The sequence below is a fragment of the Eutrema salsugineum genome, unplaced genomic scaffold (assembly GCF_000478725.1).
Source record: "Eutrema salsugineum unplaced genomic scaffold, Eutsalg1_0 scaffold_1, whole genome shotgun sequence".
Taxonomy (NCBI): domain Eukaryota; kingdom Viridiplantae; phylum Streptophyta; class Magnoliopsida; order Brassicales; family Brassicaceae; genus Eutrema; species Eutrema salsugineum.
Genome location: NW_006256909.1, coordinates 13,023,117 through 13,039,242, shown reverse-complemented (window position 1 = coordinate 13,039,242; position 16,126 = coordinate 13,023,117). Strand labels below are relative to the sequence as shown.

At 36.7% G+C, this 16,126-nt stretch overlaps 1 protein-coding gene and 1 pseudogene across 1 annotated transcript; both read right to left on the bottom strand.

The window, feature by feature from the left end:
• Positions 1-5,293: 5,293 nt before the first annotated feature.
• Positions 5,294-6,963, bottom strand: LOC18028302 (annotated as a pseudogene).
• A 6,777-nt stretch (positions 6,964-13,740) lies between these two features.
• Positions 13,741-16,124, bottom strand: LOC18028301 (putative F-box protein At1g67390). The gene is made up of 4 exons (XM_024149081.1): positions 15,873-16,124; positions 14,489-15,118; positions 14,194-14,367; positions 13,741-14,049 (listed from the first exon to the last, which is right to left on the bottom strand). Exons 1-4 carry the CDS (start codon positions 16,122-16,124, stop codon positions 13,741-13,743), a joined length of 1,365 nt encoding a protein of 454 aa, XP_024004849.1.
• Positions 16,125-16,126: the final 2 nt, after the last annotated feature.

Sequence of the window (16,126 nt, the reverse complement as noted above, 5' to 3'; positions counted from 1 at the left end):
GAGCAATTCTCAGCCGGAGAAATGCAGATGTGGAATTAATAAACAAATACAATGTTGTCGGAAATACAAGGTAAACATATTTAACACTTTATACATATAGATATATTATCTTACACATGAGCTTCATATCATTATTTTAAATTATACTTAGTGAACTTCTTTTAACATTTTTTTAGGTGGGGAACATACAGATTTTAGCTCGGACAGTATTGATACTTCTGATAAGGGCAAGATTGACGAAAAAGTATACACGAATATCTTAGTAGTATTAAGCTCTTAGGATTGCCGAACAATGAACTGAAATTGAAAATAGGAACACCTATTATGTTGCTTCGGAATATTGACCCTAATGTGGTTTATGCAATGAAACAAGACTCTTGGTAACACAATTGGCCAAACATGTTATTCAAGCTAGCCTCATAATTGGTGAGTATATTGGTCAAAAGGTCTTGATCCCACGAATGTTTGTTTTCCCCACCAAGCAAGGTTTCCTTTTAGAATGAGGCATAGACAATTTCCGGTAGCTATCTATCAATAAAAGCCAAAAACAGACTTTGCCAAAGGTTGGACTGTATTTACCAAAACCCATTTTTTCTCATGGACAACTTTATCTCGCTATATCACGTGTTACTTCGAGAGCTGGTTTAAAGATTCTCATAACGGATACTAAAGGTACGCTACAAACCAAGACTTTAATCGTTTTTCAGAATGTGAGGAAACGATAGTTTATTTTATCTGTTTTGATTTAATCCTTTACTAAATAAATGGTTTGATTTAATAAAACTTTAGTTTACTTATGCTTCAGAATTGATATTCTTTCTCTTGTTTCATTAATGGTTATCCTAAATATCGAAAATTGATACTTTTAAAAGTATTATTATTAAACTATAAAAAATTATGGGTTTATTAACCATACAGATCACAATAACAACGAATACTCTCTGAAATTTTAAATGTTTATATAAGAGAATATTAAAATATATAATTTCAAAAGATTATATATAACTTACAAACATATCAGATTCTCGCTTTTAAAAATTTGTAATCAGCATTATATACATTGCAAACCCGCGCTTGGCGCGGATTCTCACCTAATTACTAATAATTTAATGACTAATTTCACTTTTAAAAAGTTGTAGAGAATAATAAGATAATATCTTCATTTCCTTCATATACATGCATCAAGAACATTAAATGCTTAAATTAGAATGCTACTTTATATATACATATATTATTTTTGTATTTTTTGAGTCAATATAATTCATCTAAATAAGAAAATGGCAAATTTTAAACATTACTATGAAGAATTGCGTCTGGTCATAGAAACCTTGCGTCTCAATTTTAGTAGTGGATCAGTTGTCAAACCTAAAAAAAAACACTCCTTGTTACTCTCTCTCTCTCTCCCAGGTTAAAAAACATTCCAACTCGTACGAAGAAATGCCTCCCATGATGGGAAAAAGGCAAGGGAATTCAACCACATGTTTACTTTTAACTTTTATGCCCTATTTTCAGTAACAGTGTTAGTTGAGTTGGTTAACAGTTTTGTAAAATATTTTTTATCGGCACTGTATACGATGTTTATATTGTGCCTAGCTTTTACGGTATTACCTAGTATTTTTGTAACTGGTTTCAAAATCCCATGTGTAAAATCATTGACCAAGACAAGAACATGGCGGTGAAATAATAACTTAACAAGATGGCGGTGAAATAATAACTTAACAAGATATTCAGATAATATGAAACTGCTACAAATTAGATCCCAAATGTCTCAAATTGAAAAACAAATACATAAAAGAGGTTCTTAAAAAAATATATAAATTTTGAATTCTTTAAAGAAAAAATTCCTTAGAATAGCCTTTAAGGTTGATGAAATGACAAATCTAATATAACATATTGAAGGACTTACTAAACGAACATTATATAGTTGGTTTTATACCATTTTGTCCAGATGTTAAATATTATTACGAAAATACCATTTTAGTTAATAAAAATTAAAAAAAAATTCGAATATAATTAAAATATAACAAATATACATATATCTTTAAAGAAAAAAACATAATTTGCAGATTAAAAAAAACCCTAATTTTTTTTCTGGAGAGACGATTTGGTGCCGCAGCTTCTCCTTCTCCCATGTTATCTCTTTGCAGCTTCTCTCTTTTCACAGAACCACCCAGTTCTTGGCTCTCTCGCCGTTTCGAATCAGTCGTTTTTTTCTCTCTACCGGAGTCATCAGATCTCATCGATTCACATCGTTTTTCTCGTTTTTTCATCGGTTTTCATTGATTCACATCGATTTTCTCATTTTTTTCATCGGTTTTCATTGATTCCAGGTCAAATCCCGGTAACTTTCGGCCCAGAAGGCTACCGCCGTGTGTGAGACGATGTCGGCTGTGTTGCGGCTAACGGCGGAAGCAAAAATCCTTAATTTCTTTTTGTTTCCTCCGAAACTGTAACCCTAATCTTATTTTTTTTTGCAGGAAAGTTTTGGTTTCGGTGGTTTCCGTCATTCCGAAACAATTTTTGGTGGGAGCAAACGATTTATGGTGAGTAATCTTTTTTCGTAATGGTTGAGTTCAAAAGAGTGTATGGTAGACTTTTATAGAGTTGTTGTAAAATGGTAGATTTAATTGGTTAAATGGTAGATTTGTTTGTGTTAATGTTAGATTTGTTTGGAAAATATTATGTTAGGTAGATTTCTTATCCGTGAGTAATCTCTTATCTTCATGGTTGAGTTTGAAAATGTGTATGGTAGACTTTTTATGGAGTTATTGTAAAAATGGTAGATTTAATTTGTTAAATGGTAGATTTGTTTAGGATCATGGTAGATTTCTTTGGAAAATATTAGGTTAGGTAGATTTTTTTATGTTTGTTGGTTTGGTTTAAATGATCGTACTAGTCATGGTACGTTTTCTAGACTACCTTTCGTTTTTGGTAGATTTGTTATTGAATGTGGTCGATTTCTCTATGTTTTTGGTAGATTTTTATTTAGTTTTATGGTAGGTTTTTAAGATTTGCTTTCGTGTTTGGTAGATTTGTTTATGTCTTTGGTAGATTTGTAAGATTTGTAAGTTGTTGTATAAATTGGTTATATTTGTTTTTGGACGAGGCGGCTTTGCTATAATATAACCATTTTTGAGATATGGCTTCTGCTAGCGGCACGAAGGATTATCCCCAACAATTGTACCCGGAAAGTAGATCTCCTATGAGGAAGAAGAGTGCTCATCATAACTGCAAGGTTCATAAATTCATCAATATTAGGGAGCAGCTGTTTGAGTCTGAGTGAGTGTGTGGTGTTGGTCGAGTAAAATGCTGATGTTTCCTCTTTGAATGGTGGTCTCGCGGCTGTCGGCGGCAGCCACAAACCCTAATTTTTTTTTTCACCTATGGTAAACTTATTGTATTTATGGTAGACTTATTGTATCATCTACACCGTTAGTTCTTATTTTTTCCATTTGATTTTTGTTGATTTCGATTTTTTTATGGACACATACAATACCGATCAGCTATAACGGCAGTTCTTCGGAAGGACCACAAATTGTCATAATTTTTGTTAACAGACTCTTTTGTTAATTAGTGTGATAAGTTTAAAATGAAATTCATTAAACTAGCATGATGTATGTAGGAAAGTCGAGAACATATCTGAAAATGGTAGGATAAGGCTATTACAGAGGAATTGGAATGGGTGAAGACAGACTTGAGGTGCATAACAAGAACTTACAAAGGCTTGACAGACTTCAATATGCTGCCATATCATATATGATAAGTAGAAGTCATTTTCCCTAAGTTAAGTAGAAGTAATGTTCCCAATGTTTAAGTAGAACTAATGTTCTTTTAAGTACTAAGAAATGTTGGCATCTCCCTTTTCAATGTTGTTATCTCCCTTTTCAAAGTTCTTTAAGTATTTTATGTACTTTTTTTATGGAAGTTTATGTTCCTTAAGATGATTCCCAATTTTTTATGTTTACTTAAAGTAGAATTAGTGTTCCTTTAGTCAATTATCCCCTTCTCATGCAAAACTGTGATATATGTACCATTTTCAGTGTGATCTATGTCCCAATGAACAACTCTGATTGTATCAGAGTTTACCTTCATAATCTCATCAAACTCGTGAAAAGAAAACGTCAATGGTAATAAACCCAACTCAAAAATAACCATGGAACAAGTCTACCATACGTACGGAACAAGTCTACCATACGTACAGAACTAGTCTAACATACGACACCCTAAAAAAGTTTACCACACCTCTGGTTTTTTCGTAGATTGCATAATACATTTAGGACAAATAAGTAATTCAATCAAAAAAGTCAAATGTCTACCAAAAAAATCTAACTAAGTCTACCACAAGCATTGTAAATAACTTTACCATAGAAATAAGTCTACCATCAAGCACCGCATAAGTCTACCAGATCGAGGTTATCTGAGTAAATACCAAAATTATTAATCTACCACATGATGCTCAATAGATGTCTACCATACGTGCAATAACTCTACCAATTGATTTAGAATCTACCAAACCAACGAATAAATCTACCAACATTTTATAAGTCTACCACATGTAACAGTTAATCTACCACTTAACGGAAGGAAATCACCAAATTTTTACTTGAATGTAAATCTACCACAAAACAAACAAATATACCACAAAAGTGAAAAATCTACCAACTGGATAAAAGGGTAAGTCTACCGTCACGTTATGAAAAATTTTGTTACATAAATCTACCACCAAAGGAAATAAGTCTACCAACTCAGGAATTAAATATACCACATTGTCAATAAATCTACCGACAAAGTCAACTATTGCGAGTAAGTCAACGATTTCCATAACAAATCTACCAACACATTTGACAAGTGTGCCATACATAACAACAAATCTACCAAAACTTAATAAATCTACCACTCATTGTCAAAAGTCTACCAATTTTTAACCAATCTACCAACACTCAAATAAATTTATCATCGTCCTAATAACTCTACCATCCAAATTTTTGTGTTGACCAAAATTTGTTAAGTCTACCGCCAAAGCCTGGTAGACTTATCATTTTTTCAACGCTAGTTTTTGCCTACGTGGCATTAAAAAGTAATGGCATTTTCATAATTAAGTTTTTTTCAATAAAGGTGAAAAGGGTATTTTGGGTATGCTAGGTTAGTTTTGTAAAAAAAATAAAAATACGTCAAACAAATAATAAAAATACTTTCTAAGGTTAGTACAATAATCCTCCCTTCTTTAAATAAAAAGAGATTGTAAATAGTTTTCTCTTTCTATTACGAAAGAACGGATTTAAACCAAATTTCATTAGGCCATTATGATATCAAGCTCACTGTGACCTTTTGGAAGTTCCTTTAGGTTGGCCCCAACTTGTTACTTGGAGAAGACGACGATGGTTTGATTATCATAGTCTTGATTACCATCCCTTGCGCTATCAATTACGAGGCTAACGTAATCTTTTCTTTTGAACCGCTAAAATTAGACAGCCATACAGTATATGTAGTGAAGTTAACGTCAGAAAACGGTTTTTTCACTTCCCAAAACTGCTTATTTGTCTTCCAATAAAAGTTTCAACTTCTTCACTCGGAGCATTGCTTTTCTATGGAAAAAGTCATGTATCGGAAATTTAGATAACTAGATGTGTAAACGTTATGAAAAACAGAAACATGGCTAATTATATTTCTATATATATACCACATAATTATTATTCAAAACATGAAATGAACGGACCTTGAACAAGACCTCAAGTTCTTCCATTTCTCCAAGCCATGCAGCAAAGACTTCATGCAGCATCTCAAATTGTTTTGTATTTACCAAGTCTACACTTACCGACATCGATGAAAATTCACTCAAAAAGTCTTGGGATCTCCTCATCAAGAATTCATGTCCAATGCTCTTTTTCTCCTATATAAGATTCATAAATAATATGTCAAGGGTATCAAGTTAAGTATAGATCAGCATCGTTTCCTCCTCTATCAAATTACAATGGAATGCAAAAGAAATATGTATATACCTGATCTGGCCATGATATACTATAACTGGTGTGAGCATATATTTTTCCTGTAGTCCAATCGTTTCTATGAAACTGGAGTCTAGGATTCTCAATGACAACGTTCTCTCTCTCACACCAGAAGAGATCCAATGCTGAGGATGTCCAGATTTGGTGTAGAAACTTCAATGCCATCAATTTTATAACAGGACAGATACAAGAACTTTGAGTTGCCTGCATCGTTGTGTGGTTTAGTGGTAGTAAGGGCTGTGTGGGGTGTTACACCACTTTACCCAGGTTCAATCCTCCCTAGAAACAATAACACAATTATCTGGAAAGTTTGGGTTTGGACCAAAGACCCAAGCAGTTTACATGGTAGTTCAGTAACAGGCGATCTGGTTTGGAAGGCATTTCAAACTCGGGACAGGTAGTGTGGTGGTCCATTTGGATCTCATGGATCTCATGGCCCGTTGACTCGAGTTCTCGAAGCTCGTGGTGTCCGTTGAACCGTTGAAGTACGGAGAAGTCCACACTATAGCACTTCAGTGCATTCCTACCGGGCCAACCGGATCAGCCGACAGGGTTTATAAAAAAAAAAACTTTAAGTTGCGTTTCTCAATTTTAAGAAGACCTCTTCCTTTTTGGCAATTGATAATTACTACAAGCACTTCGAGAGAAGGGTAAGACATGAGGACTGCGTTAAAGACTCCAGCCTCGGCCAAAATGCCAGTGAGCTCTAGATTCATTAGATTCGAACAATTGCTGAAAGCATGTGGAGTTTTAATGTGATACCGACCTAAAGTTAGTGATTTTAGGTATGGATGGGAAAATGATTTTGGAGGCAATTCGAGTGTGATGGGTTTTGTGTTTGGTCTAAAAGGGCACATAAAGTTATAAGTGTGAGATGCTTGATGTGTTTCACATGAATCAATGATCTAATCCAAGCCTCGACCATCCCGTTTTGACAATGGTATAATATATTGTGCATCTTTCCAAAAAATGGCCGCCACGGTGACCATTTATAACCTACAAGGCCAAAGAAGGATTTAGGACATATATGTTTCTAAGTGGTAAAAACAAACACCAAGAAACCAAGTTATTATGGCGAAATAAAAAAAAATCGTTGTACACTTAGAGAAATGAAAATGGTGGAATTTAATATTTCTCCAAAACATATTACTATTTGAAGTGAATGATAGTGTAGATTAATGCAATTAATTCCGCAAATAAAAAAAATTTGTTACTCAACTAATTTCAAGAGAGAAGAGTGAACAAAGTTATCCCTCTATCACCCCTATTTCACTTATCTCTAATCCATTTATTTTAACGCCACAAATTCCTCTAATGACGACCATTTATGATACATGGCATATTATTGTCAGATTTCAGGAAATATGGTTTCATTTATTATGGATGTCAGAATTAGGATCAGCATTAAATTTCCAACGAAAAGAACTCACTGATCATCAGATCATAGAAAATTTTCAAAATCTAAATTTTTCAGGTGAAAGACTTTTAACCTTTATTTTCATAACAGATATTCAAAATAAAACCCAATAAATACAGTACAATAACAACACAAAAAATATTTAATATCTCAAATAAATAGGAGCTTCCCTTTTGCAAGAGTAATGTACTTTGATCGCCAAAAATGTATTCGGGGTTTTTGCTTAACAAACCAGGTTATATTAGCAGTGACGGACCTAGAAAACTTTTTCATTAGGGACAAAAATATTTAATGGGGGCATTTATGTTGTTTAGTGTAAGGGCAATTACCATTATTGTTACAATTTACACCAATTAATTTTTATTATTGGGGGCAGTTTCCCCCAACTCATTCTACCTGCCTCCGCCACTGTATCTTAGGGTTGTGTACTATAAGAACAACCTAAGTTTATAGGCCAGATCTATATGTGTAGTGTCTTTATCCAAAAAGCCATAAGAGAAACTATTGCAAAAAAGAAATGGACCTTGGTCATCGATCTAGCGGCATCATTATCATGTTAAAGTAATATGGGGCAAAAGAGTTCTGAATTTGGCCAATTTTCGCAGGTCCAAGAAGAGATGAAGCATCTCCTTCCACACATCCACTCATCGATTTGACAAAACACTTGTTCTCATTGCTTCTTTGATGGACAGTCATGGACCAAACTAGGGGGAGACATATTGTTGGTGGTATGCTCCGCAACCCGGTTTGATCCGGTATAAATTTAGATGGACTCAATTAAATCTGGTTTACAACAGTTTATACCAAAGACGGTCTCAGCCTGATAAAGCCAGCCCAAATTCAAGAAGAAACCCAGCAAGAGAAGTCGGTGCAATTAGGGATTAATCCTAGGAGCACAGCCATTAATGTTAGTATAAATAGGGGAGACTCGCGACTGAGAAGGACACGCGACTACCTAGAGGAATAGTAGAGAGCTCATTTAATCCATACTATCATTCTCCCGACTTGAGCCCCTTGTACTCAATTTCAATTGATATATTATGGTTTTTATGGTTTTTGACAATGATATAGGTTTTATTTATAGAGTATTTATAGTGTTTTCGAGTTTTTTGGAATCTTTACATGTCTTAGGTACGTTTGGAGCTTAATTGGTAATTTTGGAGCACTTTGGAGCTAAATCAGGATCAAATTCGCGAAGAACAAATCATGTGCATTGGTGTCACACGACACCATGGAGAGTGACGCTCGATGCTTGCCAAAGAAATAAGAACAACGTGATTTTGTTTTCTGTTTGAAGAAGGAGTTGGGCCCAAAAATTTCCAAAGAAGCTCAATACGTGTTTTTAAGATATAAATAGGGTTTTAGTCTCTTTTCATGGACACCTTAAAATTTCGAAGAAGACATCTTTTGCTTTTCGCTTTTTGCGATTTTGAGAGCTTGGAAAGACAAGTCTGAACTCTGTTTGTTTAGAGAGAAGAATTCGAAACCTTTTATCTATTTTGTTCATCTTATTTTGCAATCTATTAAATTATGTGTGTTGTTTCAATATCCATGTCTGAGTAGTTAGCTTGTTAGATTTAGGGTTCTCAATAAGGTTTTCTCTGGATGTCTGATTGATTGATTAAGTTAGGGTTCATAATCTATTTAGTTCTTCACCATAGGTTGTTCTTAAAGCTAATTCTGGATTGATCACCTAAAACTTAGAGCTTAGGTTGCTTAATTGACACGGAAGTGTAATTGAATAACTGGAAAGAACCTAGGGTGAGCAAAGTAACTATTCGCAAATGAATTTGGTTTAGATACTTTATGAACATATCGAACTTGAGCATTAAAGCTGGTTTAAATCTGTAGGATTTGCAAAGGAATTTGGAATTCTAGGATTTTAACTTAGATAATTTTCACAATGGAATTTGGTTAATTATAATTTTTCGATTTGAGTTCAAGAACCGTGCTTAAACCTGAACCCTGACTAGTCGATTGATCTGCATTCTTTGATTTCCTGAGAAACACCCTAAGCCTAATTTTCATCCATCTGAATCTTACAAACATTTCTGTTGCTTAGTTTATTTCTGGTGCATATCTATTTATTTCTTATAAATCTGCTTAGCGTAATTCGAATTCTATTAGGTTTATTAAGTGATTTCTTGTCTCTGTGGTTCGACCCCTGCAATACTACAACTGCACATTTGTGCTCTTGCAGAGTAGCTTAGGGATTAAACTTTGATCAGATCAAGTTTTGGCGCCGTTTCCGGGGACTTGATTTCGCCATAAAACCTTAGTTTTTGAGTTTCGACTAAGTTTTTCTTAGTGTCGCGCAACAGCTTTGGTATTTATAACCTATTTTACTAATTTCGTTTTCTCTCTTTGTCTTTTGTGCTTCAGGTTTATGCATACTCGCGGAACCAGAAGCAACAAAGACATACCGCTAGTGAATTTGAACAACGAGGAGCTAGCTGAGTTAGAGCGAACGAACAGAAAAGCAAAGAAACCGGCAAAGATGGAAAAAGTAAACGGACTTGTTCGCGATGATGCTGGAATCTGGAGAGACCAAGAGGGTCATGTGTGCAATGAGAGAGGCCAAAGACTTGATGGAGATGGAAACAACATCCCACCGGCACCTTTACCCGTGGATGTTGTTAACCCAAATCCACCACCTGCACCGCGTGGTAAAGCTGTGATCGTTCCAAATCAGAGGAATGTTCCAGAAGACCAGAATTTGAGGGAACCTGCACCTGCACCTGCTCGAGGAAGAACACTTGGAGATTACAACAGGCCTGAGTAGTTTTATGCAAATCGGTCCGCGATTCGCGCCCCAGCGTTTTAAAGGAACGATTTTGAGCTGAAACCTGTGTACTACACTCTTGTGGGTCAGCATCCCTTTCCTGGTCACTCTCATGAGCACCCTATGGATCACATCGAGAGGTTTGAGGACTTGGTCACCAGCATCAAATACAATGGAGCGTCCAATGATTTCTTCTTTTGCAAGCTGTTTCTTTATTCTCTTGCTGGAGAAGCAGCTAATTGGCTGAAGCAGTTGGAGCAAAGATCACTTACTACCTGGAAAGAGACCAGGAACACCTTCCTGCATAACTTCTATGATGATGCCAGGTCTGAAGAGCTGAGACTCAAAATCTCGACATTCTCTCAAGGATCAACTGAGGCATTCAAAGCTGCTTGGGTGAGATTCAAATCGTACCAGCAAGATTACCCCCATCATGGTTTCAGCGATATGCAGTTGTTAGGTATTTTCTTCAGAGGTGTTGATTGGAGGTATCAGATGGCTCTTGATGCAGCAAGCAATGAGAAATTCAACACCAGATACCCTGACGAAGCTGTTGTGCTCATCGAAAACTTGGCATGTAGCAATAGTACCAAGAATGCTGATTATGAGCGGAAGAAGCAAGTTGGGGACATGGATGGATCGCAGATTGCTGAGGTGAAGGCTAAGCTTGACTATGTGCATAGCCTTCTAGTGGGTAAGAAGTCTGTTTGATTCACACAGGAGGTAGAAAGTTTCGAACCAGAGGAGGAAGATGTCAACTTTGTCAATGGATCAGGGTTTCAGTGTCAGAGGTTTGGTAATTAGCAAGGTAACAGAAGCTTCAGTGGAAATAATCAGAGGAGCCCATTCACTAGTATTCAGAACTTCTCTGGTTACACGCCTAAGCCTCCATACCAGAAGTCCTATTCCAACAACAGTTTTTCCAGAAACTATGGCACTTCTCCAACTCAAACTCAAACTTTTGACAACGAGGTGAAATCGATGCTGTAACAGATTCTGGAAGGACAACAGAAGCTCACCGTGGACTTTAACGGAAATATCGATGCTCTCTACCTTGATCTGAATGGAAAAATTGAAGCTTTGAACACCCATGTCAAGCAGCTCGGTACGCAGGTTGCTCAATCTGCAGGTTCTGTGAAACGACAAGAAGGTTTTCTTCCTAGAAAGACTGACACTAATCCAAGGCATCACTGCAGTGCTATCACGTTGATGAGTGGTAAAAAGTTGATTTCTGAGCCTAAAAAGACGTCTCCTGCTGCTGAATTCGTGGATTTGGAAGATCCTGAAGAAGTTCCCGAAATTGTAGAGCCGGTGTCGAGCGACACCACAACTAGTGTTGTCGTCACCAATTGCAGAGTGAAGCTGATATTACTCCAAGTCCAAAATCAACTAAGGAAAAGGTTTACAAACCTAAGGTTCCTTACCCAAGGAGCCTTAAGAAATCCAAGCAGGAGCTAGATGATGCAAGGTGCAAAGCTTTGATGGAAAAGCTTGTGATTGAGATACCTTTGGTTTATGCTGTGAAGATCACTCTTGTCATCAGACGCTATGTGAAGAGGATGGTGACCAACAATCTCAGCCATGAACAGGGAGTGATAATGATTTCTGAGCAAGTAAGTGCTGTGATTCAAAACAGGATTCCAGAGAAGTTGTCTGATCCAGGAAGCTTTGTCTTGGATTACTCCATCTTCACGGAGAGATTCAAGAGATCGCTGTGTGATCTGGGTTCAAGTGTCAATCTCATGCCGTACTCAGTAGCTATCAACCTCGGCATGACTGATTTCAAGCCAACGAGGATCGCTTTTATCCTAGCTGATCGATCGACGAGGTGATATGATCGTGACCAGCTCAGAGGAGGAGGAACCAGAGGTAGCTGGCAGGATCACTCGTTCCAGAGCTAGAGAGATGGCTAAGGAGGCTCACGCACTCATTGCCACAGAGGACAGCGATCACCAGGAGGCTGGAGCTCACATCTTCAACATCTCTATCTTGAAGAATGAAGAACCCAGTAACAATGACTAGGTAACTTAGGTGATGATTCTGTACTCTTTTCCTTGGTGAGGATTTTGGAAGGCAAGGAGGTTCTTCTCCAAGGTTTTTAACGAGGCAGAAATCATTGCTACGTCGAGTTACTTAGAAGTTGTTACTAATGGGTAATAATGTGCAAAGTCACAATGACTTGTGCACTTAGTATTTTGGCGCACCACTTAGGAATTTAGGGACGCCTCGCTGTTTTATTTTTTAAATCAAACTTCTTGTTGTTTTTATTTCAGACTTCATGTAGTTTGTTTCTTAGGGCTGCGATTTCTCTCTAAGTCTATTTAAGAGAGAAAATCGCCTATGTCATATTCAGTGAAGAATTTTGATCAAACTTTTAACGTGTTCTTCTCTCTTTTTGATTTCTGAGAACTAAAAACTCTGAAATTCGAATCTCTTAAAAACTAATCTGTTTACAAGAGATTCTTCTATCTTATCATCTCACCAACATCACCATCGATCCGCCGAGCCACCATCATCACCATCGATCCGCCGAGCCACCATCATCTCCATCGATCCGCCACACCACCATCGCACATCCACGATTCGATCTGCCGAGTCTCCACCATCATCTCTCATCGTCGCGAGCCATCCTCGTATCACTACCACTATCCTTTTCGCTTCATCGTTTCAGTCTATCCACCATATCGCCGCATCCATTGTTCTTTGCTTCAGAGTAGATCACCTTGGATCGTATCACGAGGATACCTGAAGGAGTGCTGGAAGATGTTCAAATCAAGGTTGGAGATTGCATGATACCAACCGATTTCGTCGTCTTGGAATATGGAGAGGAACTCAAGGACCCTCTTATCCTTGGGAGACCTTTTCTAGCAACTGCAGGTGCAATCATCAATGTCTGGAGGGGTCGAATTGCTTTGAATCTTGGGGATTTGGTTATGAACTTCGACATGGACAAGCTGATGAAGAAGCCTACTATCAATGGTCAAACCTTCTATGTCGACACACTCATCGAATTCGCTGAGGAGATGTTCCAAGAGATGCATCCTGCAGACCACTGGAGAGAGCTCTGATCTCGTATGCATCTGAAGCAGAGCACCTGGACGAAATTACAGCATCATATGTCAAGATGCTGGACGCAAGCGAGCAAGTGATCGATTGATGCATACGAGATCAGAGGAACCGATCGAAGTTTCTGCAAAAGCCAAAAAGCTCAGCGATTGGAGTGAAAAAAAGCTCCTAAGCTTGAACTCAACAGCTTCCTGCAGGGCTATGGTACGCATTCCTGGGACCTAATTTTACTTATCCTGTTATTGTCAATGTTTCCTTAAACAATGCAGAGCTCACCTTACTGCTAAGCAAGTTGCGCAGGTTTCGCAGATAATATAAAATTGATACAAATTAGACCCCAAACGGCTCAAACTTAAAAACAAATACCAAAAGAAATTCTTAAAACAACATATAAAATTTCCAAATTCTTTAAATAAAAAAAAGGGTTTTCTCTTTTCTATTACGAAAGGCTGGATTCAAACCAAATTTTATTAGGCCATTATGATATCGAGCTCACTGTGACCTTTTGGAAGTTCCTTTAGGTTGGCCATTGCACCCTCTATCTCCAACTTCTTACTTGAAAAAGACGACGATGGTTTGATTAACATAGTCTTGATTACCATCCCTTGCGTTATCAACCACGAGGCAAACGCAATCTCTTGTTTTGAACCGCTAAAATCAGACAGCCATACAGTATATGCAGTGAAGTTAACGTCAGAAAACGGTTTGTTCACTTCCCAAAACTGCTTCTTTGTTCTTCCAATAGAAGTTTCAACTTCTGCACTCGGAGCATTGCATTTCTATGGAAAAAGTCATGTATCGGAAATTTAGATAACTAGGTGTGTATTGCTTACAAGCAAACGTTATGAAAAACAGAAACATGGCTAATTCTATTTCTATATACTACCCACATAATTATTATTCAAAACATGATATGAACGGACCTTGAATAAGACCTCAAGTTCTTCCATTTCTCCACGCCATGCAGCTAAGACTTCATGCAGCATCTCAACTTGTTTTGTATTTGCCAAGTCTACACTTACCGACATCGATGAAAACTCACTCAAAAATTCCTGGGACCTGCTCATCATGAATTCATGTCCAATGCTCTTTTTCTCCTAAGATTCATAAATAATAAATATTTCAAGGATATAACGTTAAGTATAGATCAGCATCGTTTCCTTCTCTATCAAAATACAATGGCATGCAAAAGAAATTAATATATATATACAGATATACCTGATCTGGGCATGATATACTATAACTGGTGTGAGCATATATTTTTCCTGTAGTCCAATAGTTTCTATGAAACTGGAGTCTAGGATGCTCAAAGACAACGTTCTCTCTCTCACACCAGAGAGATCCAATGCTGAGGATGTCCACATTTGGTGTGGACACTTCAACGCCATCAATTTTATAACAGGATAGATACAAGAACTTTAAGTTGCGGTTCTCAATTTTCAGAAGACCTCTTCCTTTGTCGCAATTGATAATTACTACAAGCACTTCGAGAGAAGGGCAAGACATGAGGACTGCGTTAAAGACTCCAGCCTCAGCCAAAATGCCAGTGAGTTCTAGATTCATTAGATTCCCACAGTTATTGAAAGAAAGTGGAGTTTTTATATGATACCGACCTAAGTGTAGTGATTTCAGGTATGGATGGGAAAATGAATTTGGAGGCAAATCGAGTGTGACGGGTTTTGTGTTTGGTCTAAAAGGGCACAGATAGTTTATAAGTGTGAGATGCTTGATGTGTTTCACATGAATCAATGATCTAATCCAAGCATCGACCATCCTGTTTTTACATTGGTATGAGTAATAATAGATTGTGCATCTTTCCAAATGGCCGCCACGGTGATCGTTTATAACCTAAAAGGCCAAAAAAGGATTTAGGACAAGTATGTTTTTAGGTGGTAAAAACAAAACAAACACAAAGAAACCAAGTTATTATGGTGGAAAAAAAAACGTTGTACACTTAGAGAAATGAAAATGGTGGATTTAATATATTTCTCTAAAACATATTACGATTTGAAGTGAACGATAGTGGAAAATAGTGCAACTAATTTCGCAATAAAAAAAAAAGTTTATTTCTCTACTAATTTCAAGAGAGAAGAATGAACAAAATTATGCTTCTATCACCCCTATTTCACTTCTCTCTAATCCATTTATTTTTACGCCACAAATTCCTGTAATGATGACCATTTATGATATATGGCACAAAATCTGGTTTCATTTATAATGGCTGTCATAAAATTCCATACTAAGTATACATCTCTCAGAATTAGGATCAGCATTTCATTTCCAACGGAAAGAACTCACTGATCATCAGATCATAGAAAATTTGAAAATTTGATTGTTTCGCCCTTAAGACTTTTAACCTTTATTTTCGTAACAGAGATTCAAAATAAACCCAATAAAATACAGTATAATAATAACACAAAACATGTTTTCTCAAATAAATAAGAGTCTCCCTTTTTTCTTAAGTCATGTACTTTGATCGCAAACCAGGTTGACTTAGGGTTGTGTACTTTAAGAACAACCTAAGTTTTTAGGCCAGATCTATATGTGTAATTTCTTTATCCAAAAATTCATAAGAAAAAACTATTGAGAAAAAGAAATAGACCTTGGTCATCAATCTAGCGGTATCATTATCAATAACATGGGGCAAAAGAGTTCTGAATTTGGCCAACTTTCGTAGGTCCAAGAAGAGATGTGGCATCTCCTTCCACAAATCCACCCATCGACATGATAGAACACTTGTCCTCACAGCTTCTTGGATGGACAGTTTTGATAAGATCTTATGCAATACCTCGTCTGGAAGTCTGCTGATTTGATCATTGGCATTGATCATATCAACACTACTCTGTCTCTTCATGG

What these genes read in the sequence shown, in the direction of transcription:
- LOC18028301 (XM_024149081.1), bottom strand. Translation starts at nt 16,124, where the DNA reads ATGAAGAGACAGAGTAGTGTTGATATGATCAATGCCAATGATCAAATC. An exon ending in CCGCTAGATTGATGACCAAG is followed by an intron (nt 15,119 to 15,872) that starts GTCTATTTCTTT and finishes TTGGCCTTTTAG; the next exon opens with GTTATAAACGATCACCGTGG. An exon ending in AACTTGAGGTCTTATTCAAG is followed by an intron (nt 14,050 to 14,193) that starts GTCCGTTCATAT and finishes CTTTTTCCATAG; the next exon opens with AAATGCAATGCTCCGAGTGC.